The 19539-nt window shown below is 42.7% G+C and overlaps 1 protein-coding gene across 2 annotated transcripts in view; it reads left to right on the top strand.

Moving 5' to 3' along the window:
- Positions 1-18712, top strand: part of shroom4 (shroom family member 4) — a 30087-nt gene extending 11375 nt beyond the window's left edge. Inside the window, exons 1-10 of one of the 2 annotated variants that reach the window (XM_058625042.1) lie at positions 4034-5156; positions 7438-7653; positions 10790-13517; positions 14510-14571; positions 14678-15814; positions 16036-16165; positions 16862-16963; positions 17062-17232; positions 17364-17506; positions 17584-18712. In XM_058625042.1, the coding sequence (XP_058481025.1) occupies positions 7601-7653; positions 10790-13517; positions 14510-14571; positions 14678-15814; positions 16036-16165; positions 16862-16963; positions 17062-17232; positions 17364-17506; positions 17584-17746 (4689 nt within the window). In that variant the 5' untranslated portion in view covers positions 4034-5156; positions 7438-7600 and the 3' untranslated portion in view covers positions 17747-18712. Of the gene's footprint in view, positions 1-4033; positions 5157-7437; positions 7654-10789; positions 13518-14509; positions 14572-14677; positions 15815-16035; positions 16166-16861; positions 16964-17061; positions 17233-17363; positions 17507-17583 lie in introns of those variants that run through there. The other variant, XM_058625041.1, reaches the window with a different exon arrangement.
- The last annotated feature ends 827 nt before the right edge of the window (positions 18713-19539 follow it).

Below are 19539 nucleotides of genomic sequence, written 5' to 3'. Positions count from 1 at the left end.
ATGTTATTTAGCAGACGCTTTTATCCAAAGTGACTCACAATAAGTTTGAGCTAAGGTTTGAGTTTGAGACGACTTTTGTTTTTTAGGTGGAATCACATGAACGTGAGCTCATTCTCTCATTCACTCACTCACTCATTCTTTCATTCATTTATTTTCTCATTCACTCATTCTCTAATACACTCATTCTCTCATTCACTTATTCTCTCATTCTCTTATGCACTCATTCTCTCAAATACTCATTCACTAATTCACTCATTCTCTCATATACTCATTCACTAATTCACTCATTCTCTCGTTCATTGATTCTCTCATTCTCGTTCACTCATTCTCTCATTCACTCATTCATTCATTCATTCATACTCATTCACCCATTCTCTCATTCAGTCATTCTCTCATACACTCGTTCTCTCATTTATTAATTCATTCATTCTCATTCACCCATTCTCTCATTCATTCATTCACTCATTCTCTCATTCATTGATATTCTCATTCACTCATTCAGTCATTCTCTTATACACTCATTCTCCTATACATTCATTCACTCACTCATTCATTCACAAATTCTCTCGTTCATTGATTCTCTCATTCTCATTCACTCATTCTCTTATTCATTCATACTCATTCATTCTCTCATTCTCTTTCACTCATTCACCCATTTTCTCATTCATTCATTCATTCATTCTCATTCACTCATTCTCTCATTCATTGATATTCTCATTCACTAATTCAGTCATTCTCTTATACACTCATTCTCTCATTCAGTCATTCTCCTATACATTCACTCACTCACTCATTCATTCATTCATTCATTCATTCATTCATTCTCTCATTCCCTATTCATGTTGACTCATGTTTTTAAAGGTGTGTTTTTGCTCATAATGAAGTCCACAGTGTAGCAAAGGCAGCTTTTGTAGAAACATGATTTTTCCTCAGTTTTGTAGATTTTTTCGAGCTAAAGGTTAGATGTGGAGATGATGAGTGTTTTGTTGTTTCAAATACAGTGACATGAAACAGTCCGGTCACATGAAATCACACTCAGATGAACACATGAAGTGGTTTTCACTGTGTCACTGACCGTGTGTGTGTTTGATGGATCAACATTTGTCTCATTGTTTGTTTCTGCTTATTCGTAACATTTGTTACATTCGCTTTATCTTCATCCTCTCACAGTCTGTCAGGCAGCGCTCTCACACACACACACACACACACACACACACACACAGACACACACACACACACATCCCGGTGTTTAGATTGTTGTACCACCAGGTCTCTGGAGACCGGGTCAAGACTAAAGACTCTGCTGCCAAGAACCATGAAACACAATAGTTTGTCTCCATCACTGCAGCTGAACATGAACAATAGACATTCCTGACATTCTTCAAGACGCACACACATAGACACACACACACACACACACACACACACACACAGCCTCTGGCTCTGATTAAAACTGTGACTGTTAATAATTTGTGTTGTGACGCAGTTTTGTGCGACGTATTGATCACAAACAGAAGCAGAAAGAAAAAAAAGAATTAAAACGAGCCGCTTCTTCACATTAGTTTGTCAACACAACAATAGCACACACAGTGTCACACACACACACACACACTCACATGTGGAACGTTGACTGAAAGAGGTTTTGATGAAGAGCTGAAAAACAGAAGCGGAGAAAACCTTCACTTTAAAAACCTGTGTGGACGTTCGCCATCATTTTATTTAAATGTATCACATCATAGCACTGAACTGAAACGATATGTAATCACGTTGCTGTGTGTGTGTGTGTGTGTGTGTGTGTGTCTGTGTGTGTCTGTGTGTGTGTGTCTGTGCGTGTGTGTCAGTGTGTCTGTGTGTCCACTCTGCGTGTGGTCGTCCACACTGTCTGTGTCTCCTCTGGCCTGGTTTTTATTAACTGGTCCATTAAACTGCAACTGTGATACATGACTCTGTGTCTGACCACACACACACACACACACACACACACACACACACACACACACACACACACACACACACACAGTTGTGTAACAGGAAAAGAAACATTTATTGTCGTCGTGTGAAATCAGCTCTGTTAAAAGAGAGAGAGAGAGAGGATATTGTCTTTAACCCTGTAACCTCACACACCCTGATTATATTATATTATAATATATTACATTATATTATATTATAAGTGATTGTCAACTAATCGATTAATCCGTTTCTTCGTACTACGTGAAACAAGTTTCTCTGATTTTTCAGCTTCTTAAAAGTGAATATTTTTCTGCTTTCTATATTTCTCGTTCTGACCTCTGACCTCTGACCTTGAATCTCTCCTCTTGCTCTCTGATTGGCCGATCAACACTCACACAAACATCGACAACAACAACAATAAATCCTCTTCATTTCTGCCACATGTTTGGTTTTTTAAAAAAGAAGAATCTCACACACACACACACACACACACAAGGTCTGACTGAACCTTACCTTCTCTGACCTCTATGACCTCTGACCTCTGTGACCTTCCATCAGGATTAGAAAAGATCAGTTTACTGTGAAACACTGATGGATTTACAGTGGAGACATAAAAGTCTCTGTGGGTTTGATTTGTAGATGAGCTCTCTCTCACACACACACACACACACACACACGCACGCACGCACGCACGCACACACACACATACACACACACACACACACACACACGCACACACACACACAGACAGAGCATTGTGCTGCAGAGGCTAAAGTGGACTAACCCTTCCTGCCACCTGACCACTCTCACTGTACTGATTAACTGGTATGCACTAAGTGTGTGCACGTGTGTGTGTGTTTGTGTGTGTGTGTGTGTGTGTGTGTGTGTGTGTGTGTGTGTGTGTGTGTGTGTGTGTGTGTGTGTGTCTTTGTGTGTGTCAGTAGTCACTACCTGTATGTGTGTGTGTCTTAGCAGAAAACAAGAATCTATGAGAGAAGAAATTCATAATTAAGACATATGAGGGCAAATAAAACACACATGCATGCTCGCTCTCTCTCTCTCTCTCTCACACACACACACACACACACACACACTCATAATATGTCCTAATTACAGTGGAACACAAAGGCTCAGTGGGACAAGGTGAGGTTGTTTAGGATTTCTAACAGTTAACCTTTCACCTTTGTCAAGGGAACACAGGGAATGTGAGGAATCTGCACGCACACACACACACACACACACACACACACACACACACACACACACACACACACAGTCTGCAGGAAATCCTTTGAAGTTCACTCAGACACTGATGTGATTAAGTGTTAAACTTCTACACACGTAATGACACACACTCGCAGACACGCGCACACACACACACACACACACACACACACACCAGTCTGTGGATGTGTACAGATTAGTGTAATCTGTAGTTGAGATGTAAACATCTCTGTGAATAATGTTGACATTTAAAAACACTTTGTGCAGATTTGGGTCATTGTGTCAGAATGTGAGCGTGACCTTTGACCCAGACGCTGCTGCACCTTAACTGTGGACTCTTCTAATTCACTGCACTTTATATTTTATTTGAATGAAGATACAGTGACCAGCTCCTTTACTGTGTTTTAACATCTGTAGTTTGTCTCTCTGTCTGTGTCTCTGTCTGTCTGTCTGTGTCTCTCTGTGTCTGTGTCTCTCGTCCATCACCTCCTCTCTTTGTTTTCCTCTTGTCCTCCTGCTGATCCTCCCATCCTCTCTTTCTTTCTCCTTCTTTTTTTTTTTTTTTCAGCTAAAGTGAAAAACTCCCCGAGTCTGTCCAACACACACACACACACACACACACACACACACACTGGACAAGGAAGTACCTCTGTACCCCCCTCCTCCCCCTCACACACACCCTTTCAAACAATAACAGCATGGAATTCTGGGTATTATTTTAGCAGCCGTCCACCTCTTTATCTGCTCCACACAAACTTCCTCCCTCACTGACTCACACGTCCTGTCTGGGGGGGGAGAGAGAGAGAGAGAGAGAGAGAGAGAGAGCTAGCTATGTTTTGTCTTCTGCTCAGAGGAGCGAGGGAGGAGGAGGAGGAGAGGAAAAAGAAGGAGAGAGTGGACACTTGGTTTTTCTCCTCCTGGTCAGAACCTGTTTGTTTCTCCTTCACGTTCAACATCAGAGTCTCAGGCATTTTTTTAGTGGACTTTAAGAAGAAAATTACGACTTTAAGAAGGAACTTACAACTTTAAGAAGGAACTTACGACTTTAAGAAGAAACTTACGACTTTAAGAAGGAACTTACGACTTTAAGAAGAAACTTACGACTTTAAGAAGAAACTTACAACTTAAAGAAGACAATAACAACGACTTTAAGAAGAAACTTACCACTTTAAGCAGAAACTTACCACTTTAAGAAGACACTAACAATGACTTTAAGAAACTTACGACTTTAAGAAGAAACTTGCGACTTTAAGAAGACACTAACAACGACTTTAAGAAAAAACTTACGACTTTAAGAAGAAAATTATGACTTTAAGAAGAAACTTACGACTTTAAGAAGAAAATTACGACTTTAAGAAGGAACTTACGACTTTAAGAAGAAAATTACAACAATTTTAAGAAGAAACGCACGACTTTAAGAAGGAACTTACGACTTTAAGAAGACACTTACGAATTTAAGAAAAAAATTACAACAATTTTAAGAAACTTACGACTTTTAGAGGAAATGTATGACTTTAAGAAGAAAATTACGACTTTAAGTTACTTATTTTTCCAGACGTTGGTTCTTCAGTGAGGACGTAGAGACCGACGTTGGCTCTTCAGTGAGGACATAGAGACAGACGTTGGTTCTTCTTCAGTGAGGACATAGAGACAGATGTTGGTTCTTCAGTGAGGACATAGAGACAGATGTTGGTTCTTCAGTGAGGACATAGAGACAGATGTTGGTTCTTCAGTGAGGACATAGAGACAGACATTGGTTCTTCAGTGAGGACGTAGAGACAGACATTGGTTCTTCTTCAGTGAGGACATAGAGACAGACGTTGGTTCTTCTTCAGTGAGGACATAGAGACAGACGTTGGTTCTTCAGTGAGGACATAGAGACAGACGTTGGTCTTCTGTGTGGACGATGAGTCATGAAGGATGAATCTGGGAGCTGACCTGGGATCAGTGGGATGTTCAGTAGACGCTTCAGTCAATGTGTGGTAGGTTAAAGAATGTGAAACTGCAGGATTTTGTTTAAATGAAATGTTATTGTTGAGGAAACATGTGGAGTCTTTGTGGACAGACACAAGTGTCTCTTTCATTTTCTCAGGGTGGAGCTTCTTTGATCACATGATGCTCTTTGTCACACCCTGATGTTACAGCTCATTTTAAACTCCTTTCCTTTTATTTTTACTCCTTTAATCAAACACTTTCTTTTCTTTCTACACTTTCTGAGGAACATCTGTGCATCTGATGTCTCTACTGTCTCTGCTGTCTCTAGTGTCTCTGCTGTCTCTAGTGTCTCTACTGTCTCTAGTGTCTCTGCTGTCTCTAGTGTCTCTGATGTCTCTAGTGTTTTTCAGAGATTCAACCTGACAAAATCGTCACATCTTCATCATTTCTTCTGTCTTGCATTCATCTGCTCCTCTTTTCATTCATTCATTCATTCATTCATTCATTCATTCATTCATTCATCCATCCCTCATTCATTTATAAACCTGGCAGCTTGTTGAGGTGACACTGAGTAACAACATCCCAGTTACACTAGTAACAGTAACAACAGTTACAGTAACTTCAGTTATAGTAACAACAGTTATAGTAACTACAGTTACAGTAACAACAGTTACATTAACAGCAGAGTAACAACAGTTACAGTAACAACAGTTACATAAATAGCAGAGTAACAACAGTTACAGTAACAACAGTTACATAAATAGCAGAGTAACAACAGTTACAGTAACAACAGTTACATTAACAGCAGAGTAACAACAGTTACAGTAACAACAGTTACATAAATAGCAGAGTAACAACAGTTACAGTAACAACAGTTACATTAACAGCAGAGTAACAACAGTTACAGTAACAACAGTTACATAAATAGCAGAGTAACAACAGTTACAGTAACAACAGTTACATAAATAGCAGAGTAACAACAGTTACAGTAACAACAGTTACATTAACAGCAGAGTAACAACAGTTACAGTAACAACAGTTACATAAATAGCAGAGTAACAACAGTTACAGTAACAACAGTTACATTAACAGCAGAGTAACAACAGTTACAGTAACAACAGTTACATTAACAGCAGAGTAACAACAGTTACAGTAACAACAGTTACATAAATAACAGAGTAACAACAGTTACATTAACAGCAGAGTAACAACAGTTACATTAACAGCAGAGTAACAACAGTTACAGTAACAACAGTTACACTAACAACAGTTAGAGTAACTACAGTTTCAGTAACAACAGTAACAGTAACAACAATAACAGTAACAACAGTTACAGTCAGACTTATTGTAACTCCACTCTGTGATCAAATCCTGCTGTAGATGAATAAAAAGAAACGTAAGTGAACTCAAAGATGACCAGAATATCGTGAGAAATAGTAAAAATAAATCTACTCATGACAATAGAGCACTTATTGAAGCAGATGTTCTTGCTTTTCACGTTTCTATGATCACTCTTTTTGTGTCAAATCATCGCTGGTTCTTCCTCAGGCTTCGTCTCAATGTTCTTGGAAAAACAGCCATGGTCCTGTGGTTTGGACCAGCCTTTCCTCTTCTCCCCCGCGTGGCTTCTGCTTCACAAAGACACATTTTATTCCTGTCTTTATCGTAGTTTCCACCCCCTTCACTGGAACTTTTATGTGGCTTTGTTTTGATTTTCTCACTAAATGTGATGTTTTTTTATAGGTGTAATAATAGTATTTTACACACACGCACACAAACTTTCTCAGAGGATAATTTAAGGACTTTGTCAGCAGTGGAACGATCAGCGGCTCAGATTAAAATCCCTCTCATGGAGCCAGAACCAGGAAACACGAGTGTTTATTTTGGCGAAGTTTCTGCTTCTCCTGCTTTTATCATAAACAATCAAAGTCACAAATGTTTCTGTCGTCAGCAGCAGCAGCAGCAGCAGCAGCAGCAGCAGCAGCAGCAGCAGCAGCAGCTGCCAGGATCAACATTCCTGCTCTAAAAATGAACCTCCACATGTTTTTACTACTCAACTTTCCTGGTTTTCATGTTTCAAAGCCGTCAAATCACAGTCAATAGAAACAAGCAAACTTCATTTTCCGACCTAAAGACTTTCCTCATCGTTTCATTATCTGACATTTTGTCTTTATAGGTTTCTGTTGATTATTTTCTCCAGGCGTTTGCTTCGTAAAATGACTCCTGCTGAAGCTGAAGCTGATTAATAAACTACTAAATCAGTCTGTGGTGAATTTAGACATCGATTCATTGACCGACTGACGATTTGTTTGTCTCTTGTCTCCGCAGACGGAACGTTCCTCTCATCCGTCCTCACTCCTGGCACCTGGCAAAGCTGTCCGACCTTCCTCTTCCTCCCCCTCCTCCCCCGTCTCCTCCTCCCTGCCTCCCCTCCGCCGACTCCCCTCCTCTTCCTCCTCCACCTCCTCCTCCTCTTCCTCCTCAGCCTGCCATGCAGCTCCACCCCGCTCCTTACACGTTACCCTGGCACACGAACGACAACAGGTGAGGTCTAAAAAACTAGAAAATATTCACATTTTAGAAGCTGAAAAATCACAAAAACTAGAAAATATTCACATTTAAGAAGCTGAAAAATTACAGAAACTAGAAAATATTCACATTTAAGAAGCTGAAAAATCACAAAAACTAGAAAATATTCACATTAAAGAAGCTGAAAAATCAAAGAAACTAGAAAATATTCACATTTAAGAAGCTGAAAAATCACAGAAACTAGAAAATATTCACATTTAAGAAGCTGAAGAATCACAGAAACTAGAAAATATTCACATTTAAGAAGCTGAAAAATCAAAGAAACTAGAAAATATTCACATTTAAGAAGCTGAAAATCACAGAAACTAGAAAATATTCACATTTAAGAAGCTGAAAAATTACAGAAACTAGAAAATATTCACATTTAAGAAGCTGAAAAATCACAAAAACTAGAAAATATTCACATTAAAGAAGCTGAAAAATCAAAGAAACTAGAAAATATTCACATTTAAGAAGCTGAAAAATCACAGAAACTAGAAAATATTCACATTTAAGAAGCTGAAGAATCACAGAAACTAGAAAATATTCACATTTAAGAAGCTGAAAAATCAAAGAAACTAGAAAATATTCACATTTAAGAAGCTGAAAATCACAGAAACTAGAAAATATTCACATTAAAGAAGCTGAAAAATCAAAGAAACTAGAAAATATTCACATTTAAGAAGCTGAAAATCACAGAAACTAGAAAATATTCACATTTAAGAAGCTGAAGAATCACAGAAACTAGAAAATATTCACATTTAAGAAGCTGAAAAATCAAAGAAACTAGAAAATATTCACATTTAAGAAGCTGAAAATCACAAAAACTAGAAAATATTCACATTTAAGAAACTGAAAAATTACAGAAAGTAGAAAATATTCACATTTAAGAAGCTGAAGAATCACAGAAACTAGAAAATATTCACATTTAAGAAGCTGAAAAATCAAAGAAACTTGAAAATAATCACACTTAAGAAGCTGAAAAATCACAGAAACTAGAAAATATTCACATTTAAGAAGCTGAAAATCACAAAAACTAGAAAATATTCACATTTAAGAAGCTGAAAAATCACAAAAACTAGAAAATATTCACATTTAAGAAGCTGAAAAATTACAGAAAGTAGAAAATATTCACATTTAAGAAGCTGAAAAATGACAGAAAGTAAAAAATATTCACATTTAAGAAGCTGAATAATCACAAAAACTAGAAAATATTCACATTTAAGAAGCTGAAAAATCACAAAAACTAGAAAATATTCACATTTAAGAAGCTGAAAAATGACAGAAAGTAGAAAATATTCACATTTGTTCATTCAAATATCCACGATCACATTGCGTGAGGATGGATGACGATATTTATCACCATATCGATATTTTGTCGACGTTTTCGCTCGTCGTCCGATCATTAGTGGAAATAACTGAGGTGGAACAATTTCACACGTTCATGTTACACGGTGACGTCAGCGCGGACTCACCTCGTCACCGGGAAAAAAACTCACAATCCCCAGGAAGTAGGTGACATCACCAGGAAGTGACATCATCTCATTCATGTCTGTAAACCCACGCAGGAAGTGCAGTGTTATTTTAGGATTCTGTCTCAAACACACACACACACACACACAAATGTACCTGACCTTTGACCTCCTGTCGTCAGGTTAAACACAGAGAGGTCATGAAGGGTCACAGATGTTTGTGTTTCACTGTGATGACGTCATTAAAATGAGTTCACATTTATTCATGCATTCATTTCTACTTTTACTTCCACAAGTGTGTGTGTCTGCGTGTGTGCGTGTGTGTGATTGGACAGGAGTGACTGTCATTTCCTGTCCAGCTTCTCTCTCTGTCTTCTGTTGTGTTTTTTCATTCATTCACTCGTTCATTAATTCATTCATGGCTTCACTTCACTTTTTCTCAGGCTGACAGAATCATGACAGACACACACACACACACTAATGTCACGGTTTAAATCTTTCCCAGTCTTAGACGATCACACGTTTGACAGAAAACATGGAGTGTGTGTCTGTGTGTGTGTGTGTGTGTGTGTGTGTGTGTGTGTGTGTCTGCTCTGCGTTTGCCGCGGTCATAATTCAACACCGACGTAATTAGATGTCATTTCATGTTGGAGTCGCGACGTTAACTCGATTATTTGATGGGAATCGGAAGAAAAACCAAATGTGAAACAAGTCAGTTTGTGCAGAAACAGATGTGAAGAACGAGTCGACGTGATTTAGAACAGGTGAGCGCGAGCATGAAGACACACAGGCTTCAAACATGAGCACAAATCATGCTTTTATACCAGCAGTTAGTGGTGAAATCAAAGTTAAAAACATCCTTGTGTTGAATGTTTACACATGTTTTTCTGCTAACCACAGTAACAAAGTCTGTCATTCACCACTTTGACCAACGAGTGTGAAAAATATTTTTATTTCCTAATATTTCCATCTGCTTTAAATAGTCCAGTCTTTGTTTTTCTTCTGCGGTTTCTCTAAGAAGTCGCTCTCGGTGGGGAAATTCCTCTTCAGTTGTAATTCTTGGATGATTTCATTATTTTTTAAGTGGAGAAAACAGGGCGAAGAACGAGGACGCTGATGTCCGTCATAGTTTCTTCTGTTGTCTGTGACGTGATGTTCCTCGTACAGATCGTAAAAAAAGCCTCGAAAGGTTTTTAGCTGTGGTGTAAAATCCACTTTTATAATTTAAGAAGCTGAAAAATCAAAGAAAGTAGAAAATATTCACATTTAAGAAGCTGAAAAATCACAGAAGTAGAAAATAATCACACTTGAGAAGCTGAAAAATCAGAGAAAGTAGAAAATAATCACATTTAAGAAGCTGAAAAATCATAGAAATTAGAAAATATTCACATTTAAGAAGCTGAAAAATCACAGAAAGTAGAAAATAATCACATTTAAGAAGCTGAAAAATCACAGAAAGTAGAAAATAATCACATTTAAGAAGCTGAAAAATCACAGAAAGTAGAAAATAATCACATTAAAGAAGCTGAAAAATCACAGAAAGTAGAAAATATTCACATTTAAAAAGCTGAAAATCAGAGAAAATAGAAAATATCCACATTTAATAATGAAGAAATGAATGTTTCCTCTTCTCTCTGCAGTGACTTGTCCATGCAGTGGCCTCAGTTGTCCAGACCTTACTCCTCCACTGACCGCAGCAGCTCACTGGGCTCCATGGAGAGCTTGGACACGCCCACACCCACCGCTCAGCCATACTCCGACTCCCACAATTCACCTGTGGACCCCGCCCTCTTCAACAACAAGAGAGACTCCGCCTACAGCTCCTTCTCCGCCAGCTCGAACACATCGGATTACGCCGCAGTGCCTCTCAGACCAGAGGAAGCCTGCTCCATGGAGAACCTGCTCCAGAGTCTGGGACCAGCTGGTCCTCTCTTCCCCGGTGCTGATTCCTCCTCCACTGCCAGGACGTCCTGCGGTGAAGCTCCAGAAGAAGCACAGCTGAATGCCCACAAGTCCAGGTCTCTGACCAGGCCGAGGCCGAGGCCCGTGGAGGTCAAAGAGCGTCCGTCATCCTGCTGTTACGAGTCAGAGCGAAGAGGAGGAAACTCGGAGACCATCAGAGGTGAAGAAGGAGGACCAGAGGACAGAAAAATGAATCCACCTCAACCTCCAACCAGGAAGGAGAGTTTCAGAGCAACGCAGTGTCGTGACCACACGGCTAGCAAACGCTGCACTCCAACTGAAATCTCCACTGATTCTTCTTACTGTGATGAAAACCAGTCCGGAGAATTGGGAACTCAAAACGGCGACAGCGCGGGGAAGTTCAGAGAAGACGCGTTAGATTCTCACTTTATGCAAAGACAGACTGAAGAAACGAGACGGATCAGATGTGAAACTAGTTCTGAGAAAGACTACACTTCAGATGTAAACTCAGATCCTCTTCCTGATCCGGTCCCCGTCACCTCCTCCAATCCCGAGTCCTCACCGGCAGTATCTTCTGCCTCCTCCTCGGCTCTGCACCGACACAGCGCTCCTGAGAAACTCCTCGCTACACAACTTCAGTTATTACAGTTTGACAACGCAAACACCTCTGATGCCTCCAGCAGTCAGTCCTTCCATCCCTCACACCAGACTGCAGGAGAAGAACCCAATGTCTCTCAGAACCAACTCCATCCCCCATCAAATAAATGGGACAGCAGCCGCTGCTCCACTCCAGGATCCGTCTTCTTGGAAGGAGATCGTGATGATGGTGAGTTCAATCGCAGGCTGGAGGAGAAGGTTGTAAACGGTGGCGCTCTCTCACCGGTTCAGCATCTTCATCCTTGGGGTCGTTCTGTGAGCGTACCAGAGGAACCCAGTGGATCCTCGGCTCAGGAGAAGCTGAGCTCCAACCAAATGCTGGACAGCGATTTTCAGCCTCTGAGTTCTGCTGCCAGCATGGACACATTAGTGGATGAGCAGAGAGCGGCAGACAGAAGGAGAGGTGGAGAGCACGATGTAGAAGGAGAGACAGCAGTGAAGAGGTCGAATTCGTCAAGGAACCACAGGAGGAACCGTCGACGCAGCGAGCGATTCGCCACCAACCTTCGCAACGAGATCCAGAGAAAAAAGGCTCAGCTTCAGAGGAACCGAGGCCCAGGAGATTTACTCTGCAGTGGAGAGACGGTTCAGGAGGAAGAGGGTCCAGATCTTCATGAAGACCTGGCAGAACCAGACATGTCTGTCCAGGACAGAAGCACCAATGTGGCATTGACTTCACCTGAGATCCTTCAGGATGACAGGACCACAGAACCCGCTGAGAGTTCAAAGGCCGATTTCATCCAGGATTCCTCACAAACTGAACAACAACCAAGAACCTTCTCTCAGAACAACAACGTGTCCAGGTCTGTTCAGATTCTGGATCCAGGTTTACCCAACTTTGGTGTGGGCATCAGAGTGGTTGAAGAACCTGCTCCTGCAGGTAAAGCTCGCCGTTGGCGCTGGACGCCTGAACATAAACTGCAACCAGAACCAGAACGGCAGAGTCGAGCCTCTGGTGATCGAGGGTTAGGAGTCACTGGGTCACGACATGGAGTTTGTACCTTCACCACCTCCTCCTCCTCCTCATCTTCCTACAGTCGCTCCTCCTCATGTTCACGCGTGGACGAGAACGATATCCTTCCATTTGCAGATAGAATGAAGTTCTTTGAGGAGACGAGCAAAGGAAGGTCTGGACCAAACGTTCCAGGTTTGTCGAGTCGTCAGCCGAAGAAACCAGAAACCAGAAACCCTCCTGAGAACCAGGAACCTGGGTTTCACCCAATACAGAGGAGATACTCCTACCAGGGAGGACCACAGGAAAACTACCTCCTCCCAGACAGTCTGGAGGTCAGAAGACAATCCGTGTCCACCAGCAGAGAGAGGAGGAGACAAGAGGAGAGGGAACGAGAGAGGGAGGAGAGGCTGAGGGAACAAGAGAGGGAGGAGAGGCTGAGGGAGCGAGAGAGGGAGGAGAGGCTGAGGGAGCGAGAGAGGGAGGAGAGGCTAAGGGAGCGAGAGAGGGAGTTAGAACTGGAGAGGGTGAGGCTCATGGAGAGGGAGCGAGAGGAGAGGGTGAGGCAGTGGGAAAGAGAGAGGGAGAGCGAGCTCGAGCTGCAGAGAGAGCGAGAACGAGAGGAACATCTCGAGCGAGGAGAAGATCCTCGTCAGGAGTTTCATCGCGAGTTCCCACACAGAGAAAACTTCCAGAACCTCCTCCACCTCCAGCCTCAGATGTTCTCCCAGAACCAGGACCCGAGGTCAGCGTTTCACCGCGTCAGTGGTGTTTCTGTGGATAACCAGCAGGTTCTACAACAGAGAACCAGCAGCAGGAGCTCCACGCCCACTGAGGTGAGAACGAAGTCAGTTTACGTTAATGATCTGAAGCTTTTTCAATGAGAGGCGGAGCTTAAATTTAAAATCCTGCTTTACTTTTGAGTTCATATTTGACTTTTCACTTTCTGTCAAACAACTTTGACTCAACGTTGTATCATAATAATCCTGTAGGACAGAACAAAGTCACCTTCAAATCCCCCGAAATAAAATAAAACAGATATTTTAGCGTCTGGTTTTAAAACCAGCTGCAGTTTAACAACAACAACAACAACAACAACAACAACACAGAGATGATTCCGAGTGAAAAATATAAACTCTGTGGTTTTAATATGAGCACAAACAACAACAGAGACTGAAAATCCTCTTAAACCAGAACCAGATAGACAGAATTTCAAGTCTAGGTCCTGGTCCAAGACATCCCCTGTGGTTGAACGGTTGTGGTTAAAGTCTGAACTTGTGTTTGGAAACAACAGCGATGATAATAACAGGTTTTTTTATTTATTTACGCTGAACTTTGACCTGTCGGTGACCTTTTCATCAAACATCTCGGAGCAGTCAAATCTGTGCAAGTGTCACTACATAGACCAGAATCCTTCATGTCTTTTTGTTTGTTCCTGAGACGAGGACAAAAACCCGAGGTCTGATGTTTGTTGGACATCTTTATCTTTAACATTTAAATATAAAAGTGAGGTTTAAATCAACAACACGGAGAAGCAACGACTCAGTCGTCCAGGTCTTAGTCAGAGGTTCAGATGTGGACGACTGGACGAGATGTTTCACCTTCGTCACGGTTCTTCAGTGGTGGATAAATCCAGATATTCAGTATTCAGTCCCTGATCCACTTTCAGGTGGTTAGTTTTACCTGAGTTCAGGGTCGTCGGGGTCATAACCTGAGAGACTCCCTCCACCGTCTTCATCATCATCAAGTCACTTCCTGTCAGCAGGATGAAGAAACAGTCACTTCCTGTCAGAATCATTCACTAAACAGCTGTGAATCTCTCCCACAGACGTTTCCCACCAGGAAACAGGAAACGCCCAAACTCAACAGGAACTACAGTCTGACTGAGAGGTAAGACACTTCCTGTCACCACACACACACACACACGCAGAAAAAGTTGAATTATTCCTTTAATATTAAATTTGCATCTTCCTCCTCCTCCTCTTCGTCGTCGCAGAGATTATCCGAGCCGGAGACGAGAGTCCAGGGCGGCAGAGCGTGTCAGTCATTACATGCCCCTCCCACCCCAGAGTCGCTGTGTCTCCACAGACGCGGGAAGCGATCGCGGCAGGTCGTCGCTCGCCCCCCCGGCGGCGCCGCTCGCTCTGCGAGGACGAGCCATGTCTGAGAACGACCTCCGCTGGTCGACCTCCGTCTCCGTGGCGACTGGTCAGACGCTGAGTGAGGTGGAGGAAAGAAAAGAGACGACAGACTCCGCCCACCCGAATAAAAAGAGGACCCCGCCTCCCCCAAGACCGCCGCCCCCAAAGTGGGAGCAGTTCCACCGCAGACGTGCGTCTCACCACGCCCTCTTCTCCTCCTCCTCCGCTGCAGCCCCTCCCACCTTCTCTGCTGGCCCCTCCCCCTCTGAAGAGTCCAGGCAGCGGTCGTACAGTCTTCCTCCTGAGAGACAGGAAGTGTCGGAGGCTTGTCCTCGCTGCAGCTGCGGCCAATCGCAGGCGCAGGGCCACGCCTTCCCTCCCCCGCCGTCCAATCAGAGTCCCGCACTGCTCGACGAGCGCTCTTTCGCTGTAGCTCCGCCCAGTCCCATGTTCTCCAGACGTTCCTTCAGGCCGGTGGCTCCGCCCCAGAGAGAGAAGGAGCAGGAGGAGGCGGAGTCAGGGGCAGAAAACGGAGGCTCAGCTTCAACCCCAGAGTCGTACTTCTCCATGCACCATGAGCAGCATCAGAATCCAGAACCGGGAGCAGAATCAGAGACCACCCTGAACCCGAGTCCCGCCCACAGCCTGGACGTCGACCTGGACGTTCCCATGGAGACGGACATCGACGACTTCCAGGAGGAGGAGCTTCCTGCGGAGGCGGAGCCCATCAGCAGCGAGCTGCCGTGCTTCGCTCTGCCGGTCACCGTCCTGGAGACGGACATCGACACTTTACCAGACTGTGACGCTTCAGTGTCGAGCAGAACCCGAGCAGAGAGCGGCTCAGTGGAGGAGGAGCTGGAGACACTAGAGGGCAGCAGAGAGACGCTGAGTCTGGAGGAGCTTTTCCCTCAGAGCAGTGAAGGAGAGTCAGGAACAGAGAGCTGGAGAGGAACCTACCAGAACATGGAGAACAACACTGACAGTCTGGAGAGGTAAAGACACAACCCTGTAACCTCACTCACTCACTCTCCTACACCAAACCTCATAGAGAAAATCAGTGATTTTAACATCACAGCTCACAGGAGTTGTTGATCTGAGTCATTTGTTAAGTTGCTAAAATCAGTTTTGAATTGACCAGAGTGAGTTTGTGTTTATCTCTGTGTGTGTGTGTGTGTATATAAAACTGACTCCTCCCCCTCCCCCTCGCCCTCAGACGCTCGGGTGCGAGCTCCAGCTGTTCGTCTTATTACAGCACGTCAGCAGCTAAAGCTCAGCTTCTGTCTCAGATGAAAGACTTCAGTGAGAACAGAGAGAGGAACGAAGACGACGAGCTGACATACAAGGTAACAACTGATGATGAAGATGGTGGTGGTGATGAGGATGAAGATGATGGGGGTGGTGATGAGGATGAAGATGATGGGGGTGTTGATGATGATGGTGGTGGTGATGATGATGGTGGTCGTGATGAGGATGAAGATGATGGTTGTGTCGATGATGATGATGGTGATGGTTGTGATGATGATGGTGGTGGTGATAATGATGATGGTGGTGGTCGTGAGGATGAAAATGATGGGGGTGGTGATGATGATGATGGTGGTTGTGATGATGATGATAATGGTGTTGATAAAGATGATGGTGGTGGTGGTGGTGATGAAGAAGATGATGATGGTGGTCGTGAGGATGAAGATAGCGGTGGTGATGATGAAGATGATGGTGGTGGTCTTGAGGATGAAGATGGTGGGGGTGGTGGTGATGAAGATGGTGGTGATGAAGATGAAGTTGGTGATGGTGTTGAAGATGATGATGGTGGTTTTGATGATGAAGATGGTTGTGGTGGTGGTATTGAAGATAATGATGATGGTTGTGGTGGGTGATGGTGTTGAAGATGATGGTGGTGTTGAAGATGATGGTGATGGGGATGGTGTTGAAGATGATGTTGGTGGTGATGCTGATGATGCTGATGGTGATTGTGATGAAGATGCTGATGTGTCAGTGTCTTTATTGCGTCTCTCGTTAAAACATTAACTCTTGCGTCGCAGAAACAGCTGATGGAGAGTTTGCGCAAGAAGCTCGGAGTTCTGAGAGAAGCTCAGCGAGGACTTCAGGACGACATCAGAGCCAACACTCAGCTGGGGGACGAGGTGAGGACATGACGAGACACATGAGACGTCCTGCAGCCTTGTCCTCCACCTCAGTCCTAACTGTGTGTGTGTGTGTGTGTGTGTGTGTGTGTGTTCAGGTGGAGAACATGGTGGTGTCGGTGTGTAAACCTAACGAGGTGGAGAAGTTCCGCATGTTCATTGGAGATCTGGACAAGGTGGTGAGTTTGCTGCTGTCACTGTCAGGGAGGCTGCTGAGGGTGGAGACCACACTGGAGACTCTGGACCACGAGACCGAGGACCACGAGAGGGTGAGGACATGAGGACAGGAGGACAGGATTCTCTGTAGCTACAGTTCCTCTATAAACCTTCAGAAGAGCCAGAGAAACTGAAATGAAAGCATGAAAATATAAAGCTTAAATCCTCTCTGTCTGTCCTGTAGCTCCCCCTGCTGGAGAAGAAGCATCAGCTCATGCGGCAGCTGTCAGAGGCTCAGGACCTGAAGGATCACGTCGACCGTCGGGAACAAGTCGTCAGTCGAGTTCTGGCCCGGTGTTTGTCACCAGAACAACACCGAGACTACAGGTAACACACACACACACACACACACAAAATGACATTTTGTCTTTCTGTCTGTACTGAACTCTGTGTGTGTGTTTCAGTCACTTTGTGAAGATGAAGGCCGCTCTCCTGGTCGAGCAGCGTCAGCTGGAAGATAAGATTCGTCTGGGAGAAGAACAGCTGAGGGGCCTGAGGGAGAGTCTGGGACTGGGACTGGGACTGGGATTAGGATTGGGAATGTCGATGGGATACGGACAGTATTGAAGAAAAATAAGACTGCGGTGTTTGCTCCGGTGACAATTTTCTTTCCTTCTTTGAAAGTTGAAGGATTCAATCAAAAACAGACGTTTACAATCTGTCAAAGTGTCAACAGAAACAACATCACGCGACTTTACCAAAGACGTTTTTGTTCAGTGAACGTGTCGATCACTCGCTGCTTTCTTTCTTTCTTTCTTTCTCTATATTTACGTCTCCAGGTTCAGAGAATCTGAGGTTTTATTTCGGTGCTTCACACTAAGAACAAGTTTCCGTTAACAACACGTTTATCATTATAATTGTTGTTATTATTGTTATGAATAACACTGCACAAACACTTATTTACTGTATCTTTGTTGATGTAACTCTGTTGTCGTTGTTTACAGGAGACACGTATATATGTTTATAATGTAAACAGTGTGTATATACTGATTCACGTGTTCTGTGTATATCTGTAGATTTAATCCTGAGGACAAACTGGTTTTTTTTCAAATGTTCAAAGTTTCACTGGATACTGAAGTTAAGGAAGCCAGTTAGCTTAGCTTAGCACAAAGACTGGAAACGGGTGGGGACAGTTAGCATCTGGCTTTGTTTAAAGCAGCACCTTTAAGTTTCACCCCATGATTACTGTCATTATCAATCAATCTAATGATTGTTTTATTGATTTGTTGATTTGTTTTGGTGGCACCAGTGACCCTCGTGTGGAGATTAAAGGGGTAGAAGATGAGATTCATTTCTTTTGGTCCATGAAATGTCAGGAAAAGACAAACTTCAAACAAAGTGAATTTTAGTATAAAAAAACACTTGTTAATGTTTCTGTATTTGTTCATTTTGTTGTAAATATTCTGTGTTCTTGTATCATAATAACATTTTTATAAAGCAAAAGCAAGTTTGAGACCAGTGACTGTAATGTTTTGTAACTGCAAAAGAGAAAGTACCACAAATAATAATAATAATAACAGTATTTTAAAGGAGTTTGTTTGTCTGTTGTCATGATTTAAACTAAAAAGTCTCTTTGAATCACGCGTTTATTTCCTGCAGGTTAAACACTGATGATGATGATGATGATGAAGCTCTCACTGAAGGTAGGAACCATTTAAACGCCCTGTGTTGTTGCGGTGTGAACGATTAACTGGATGCGCAGCAGAGATGAGAAATAAACAAAAGAAGAAGTTTTTTTTCAATGGAAATGTTTGTGTCTCTGTTACACTTTTCATCATCTCATTTTTAGGCTTCGTTCATTCCCACATATGACCACAGGGTGTCGCACTTTGTCCATTTGAAATGCGACATCGTGACACAAAATAATTACGTGGCATGTTCCATCCATTTTAAATAACAAGCGCTGTTTATTATTTAAACATCTTTCCGCTGGCATTTATTTATTTATTCAAAACAATAAAGCATCTACTTTACACACGTGTTAACTCCATAAACGCCACAAATCTGTGAACTTTACTTTGGAAAGGATTTTAAAAACTTCCCAGACGAACGCCGAGAAAAGATCGACGATGCTCCACTGACCCAGTTGGAGAATCGATCGCTCTTGAGTCGACTTGTCGTGTCTCGCAGATGTCAAAGCCGCTGAGAGTTGATACACAAACCGGAAATGCATTCGTTCTTTTTTTTTGCCCAAATTAAAACAGTATCATTTTTGACGTTTGAAAAGAGGATGTCAGATAAAATATCAACCAGACATGTTTTTTTAGAAACACTCGCGTTTAAATTGTGGATGAATAAGTGAATGAGCCGTTAATTATTAAAGCGTGAACACGGTGAACATTTTAATGCCGTAGTTCTGT

The sequence above is a fragment of the Solea solea genome, chromosome 3 (genome assembly GCF_958295425.1).
Source record: "Solea solea chromosome 3, fSolSol10.1, whole genome shotgun sequence".
NCBI lineage: Eukaryota > Metazoa > Chordata > Actinopteri > Pleuronectiformes > Soleidae > Solea > Solea solea.
The sequence above is the reverse complement of the archived record's forward strand: the minus strand, read 5'-3'. Positions and strand labels throughout refer to the sequence as shown.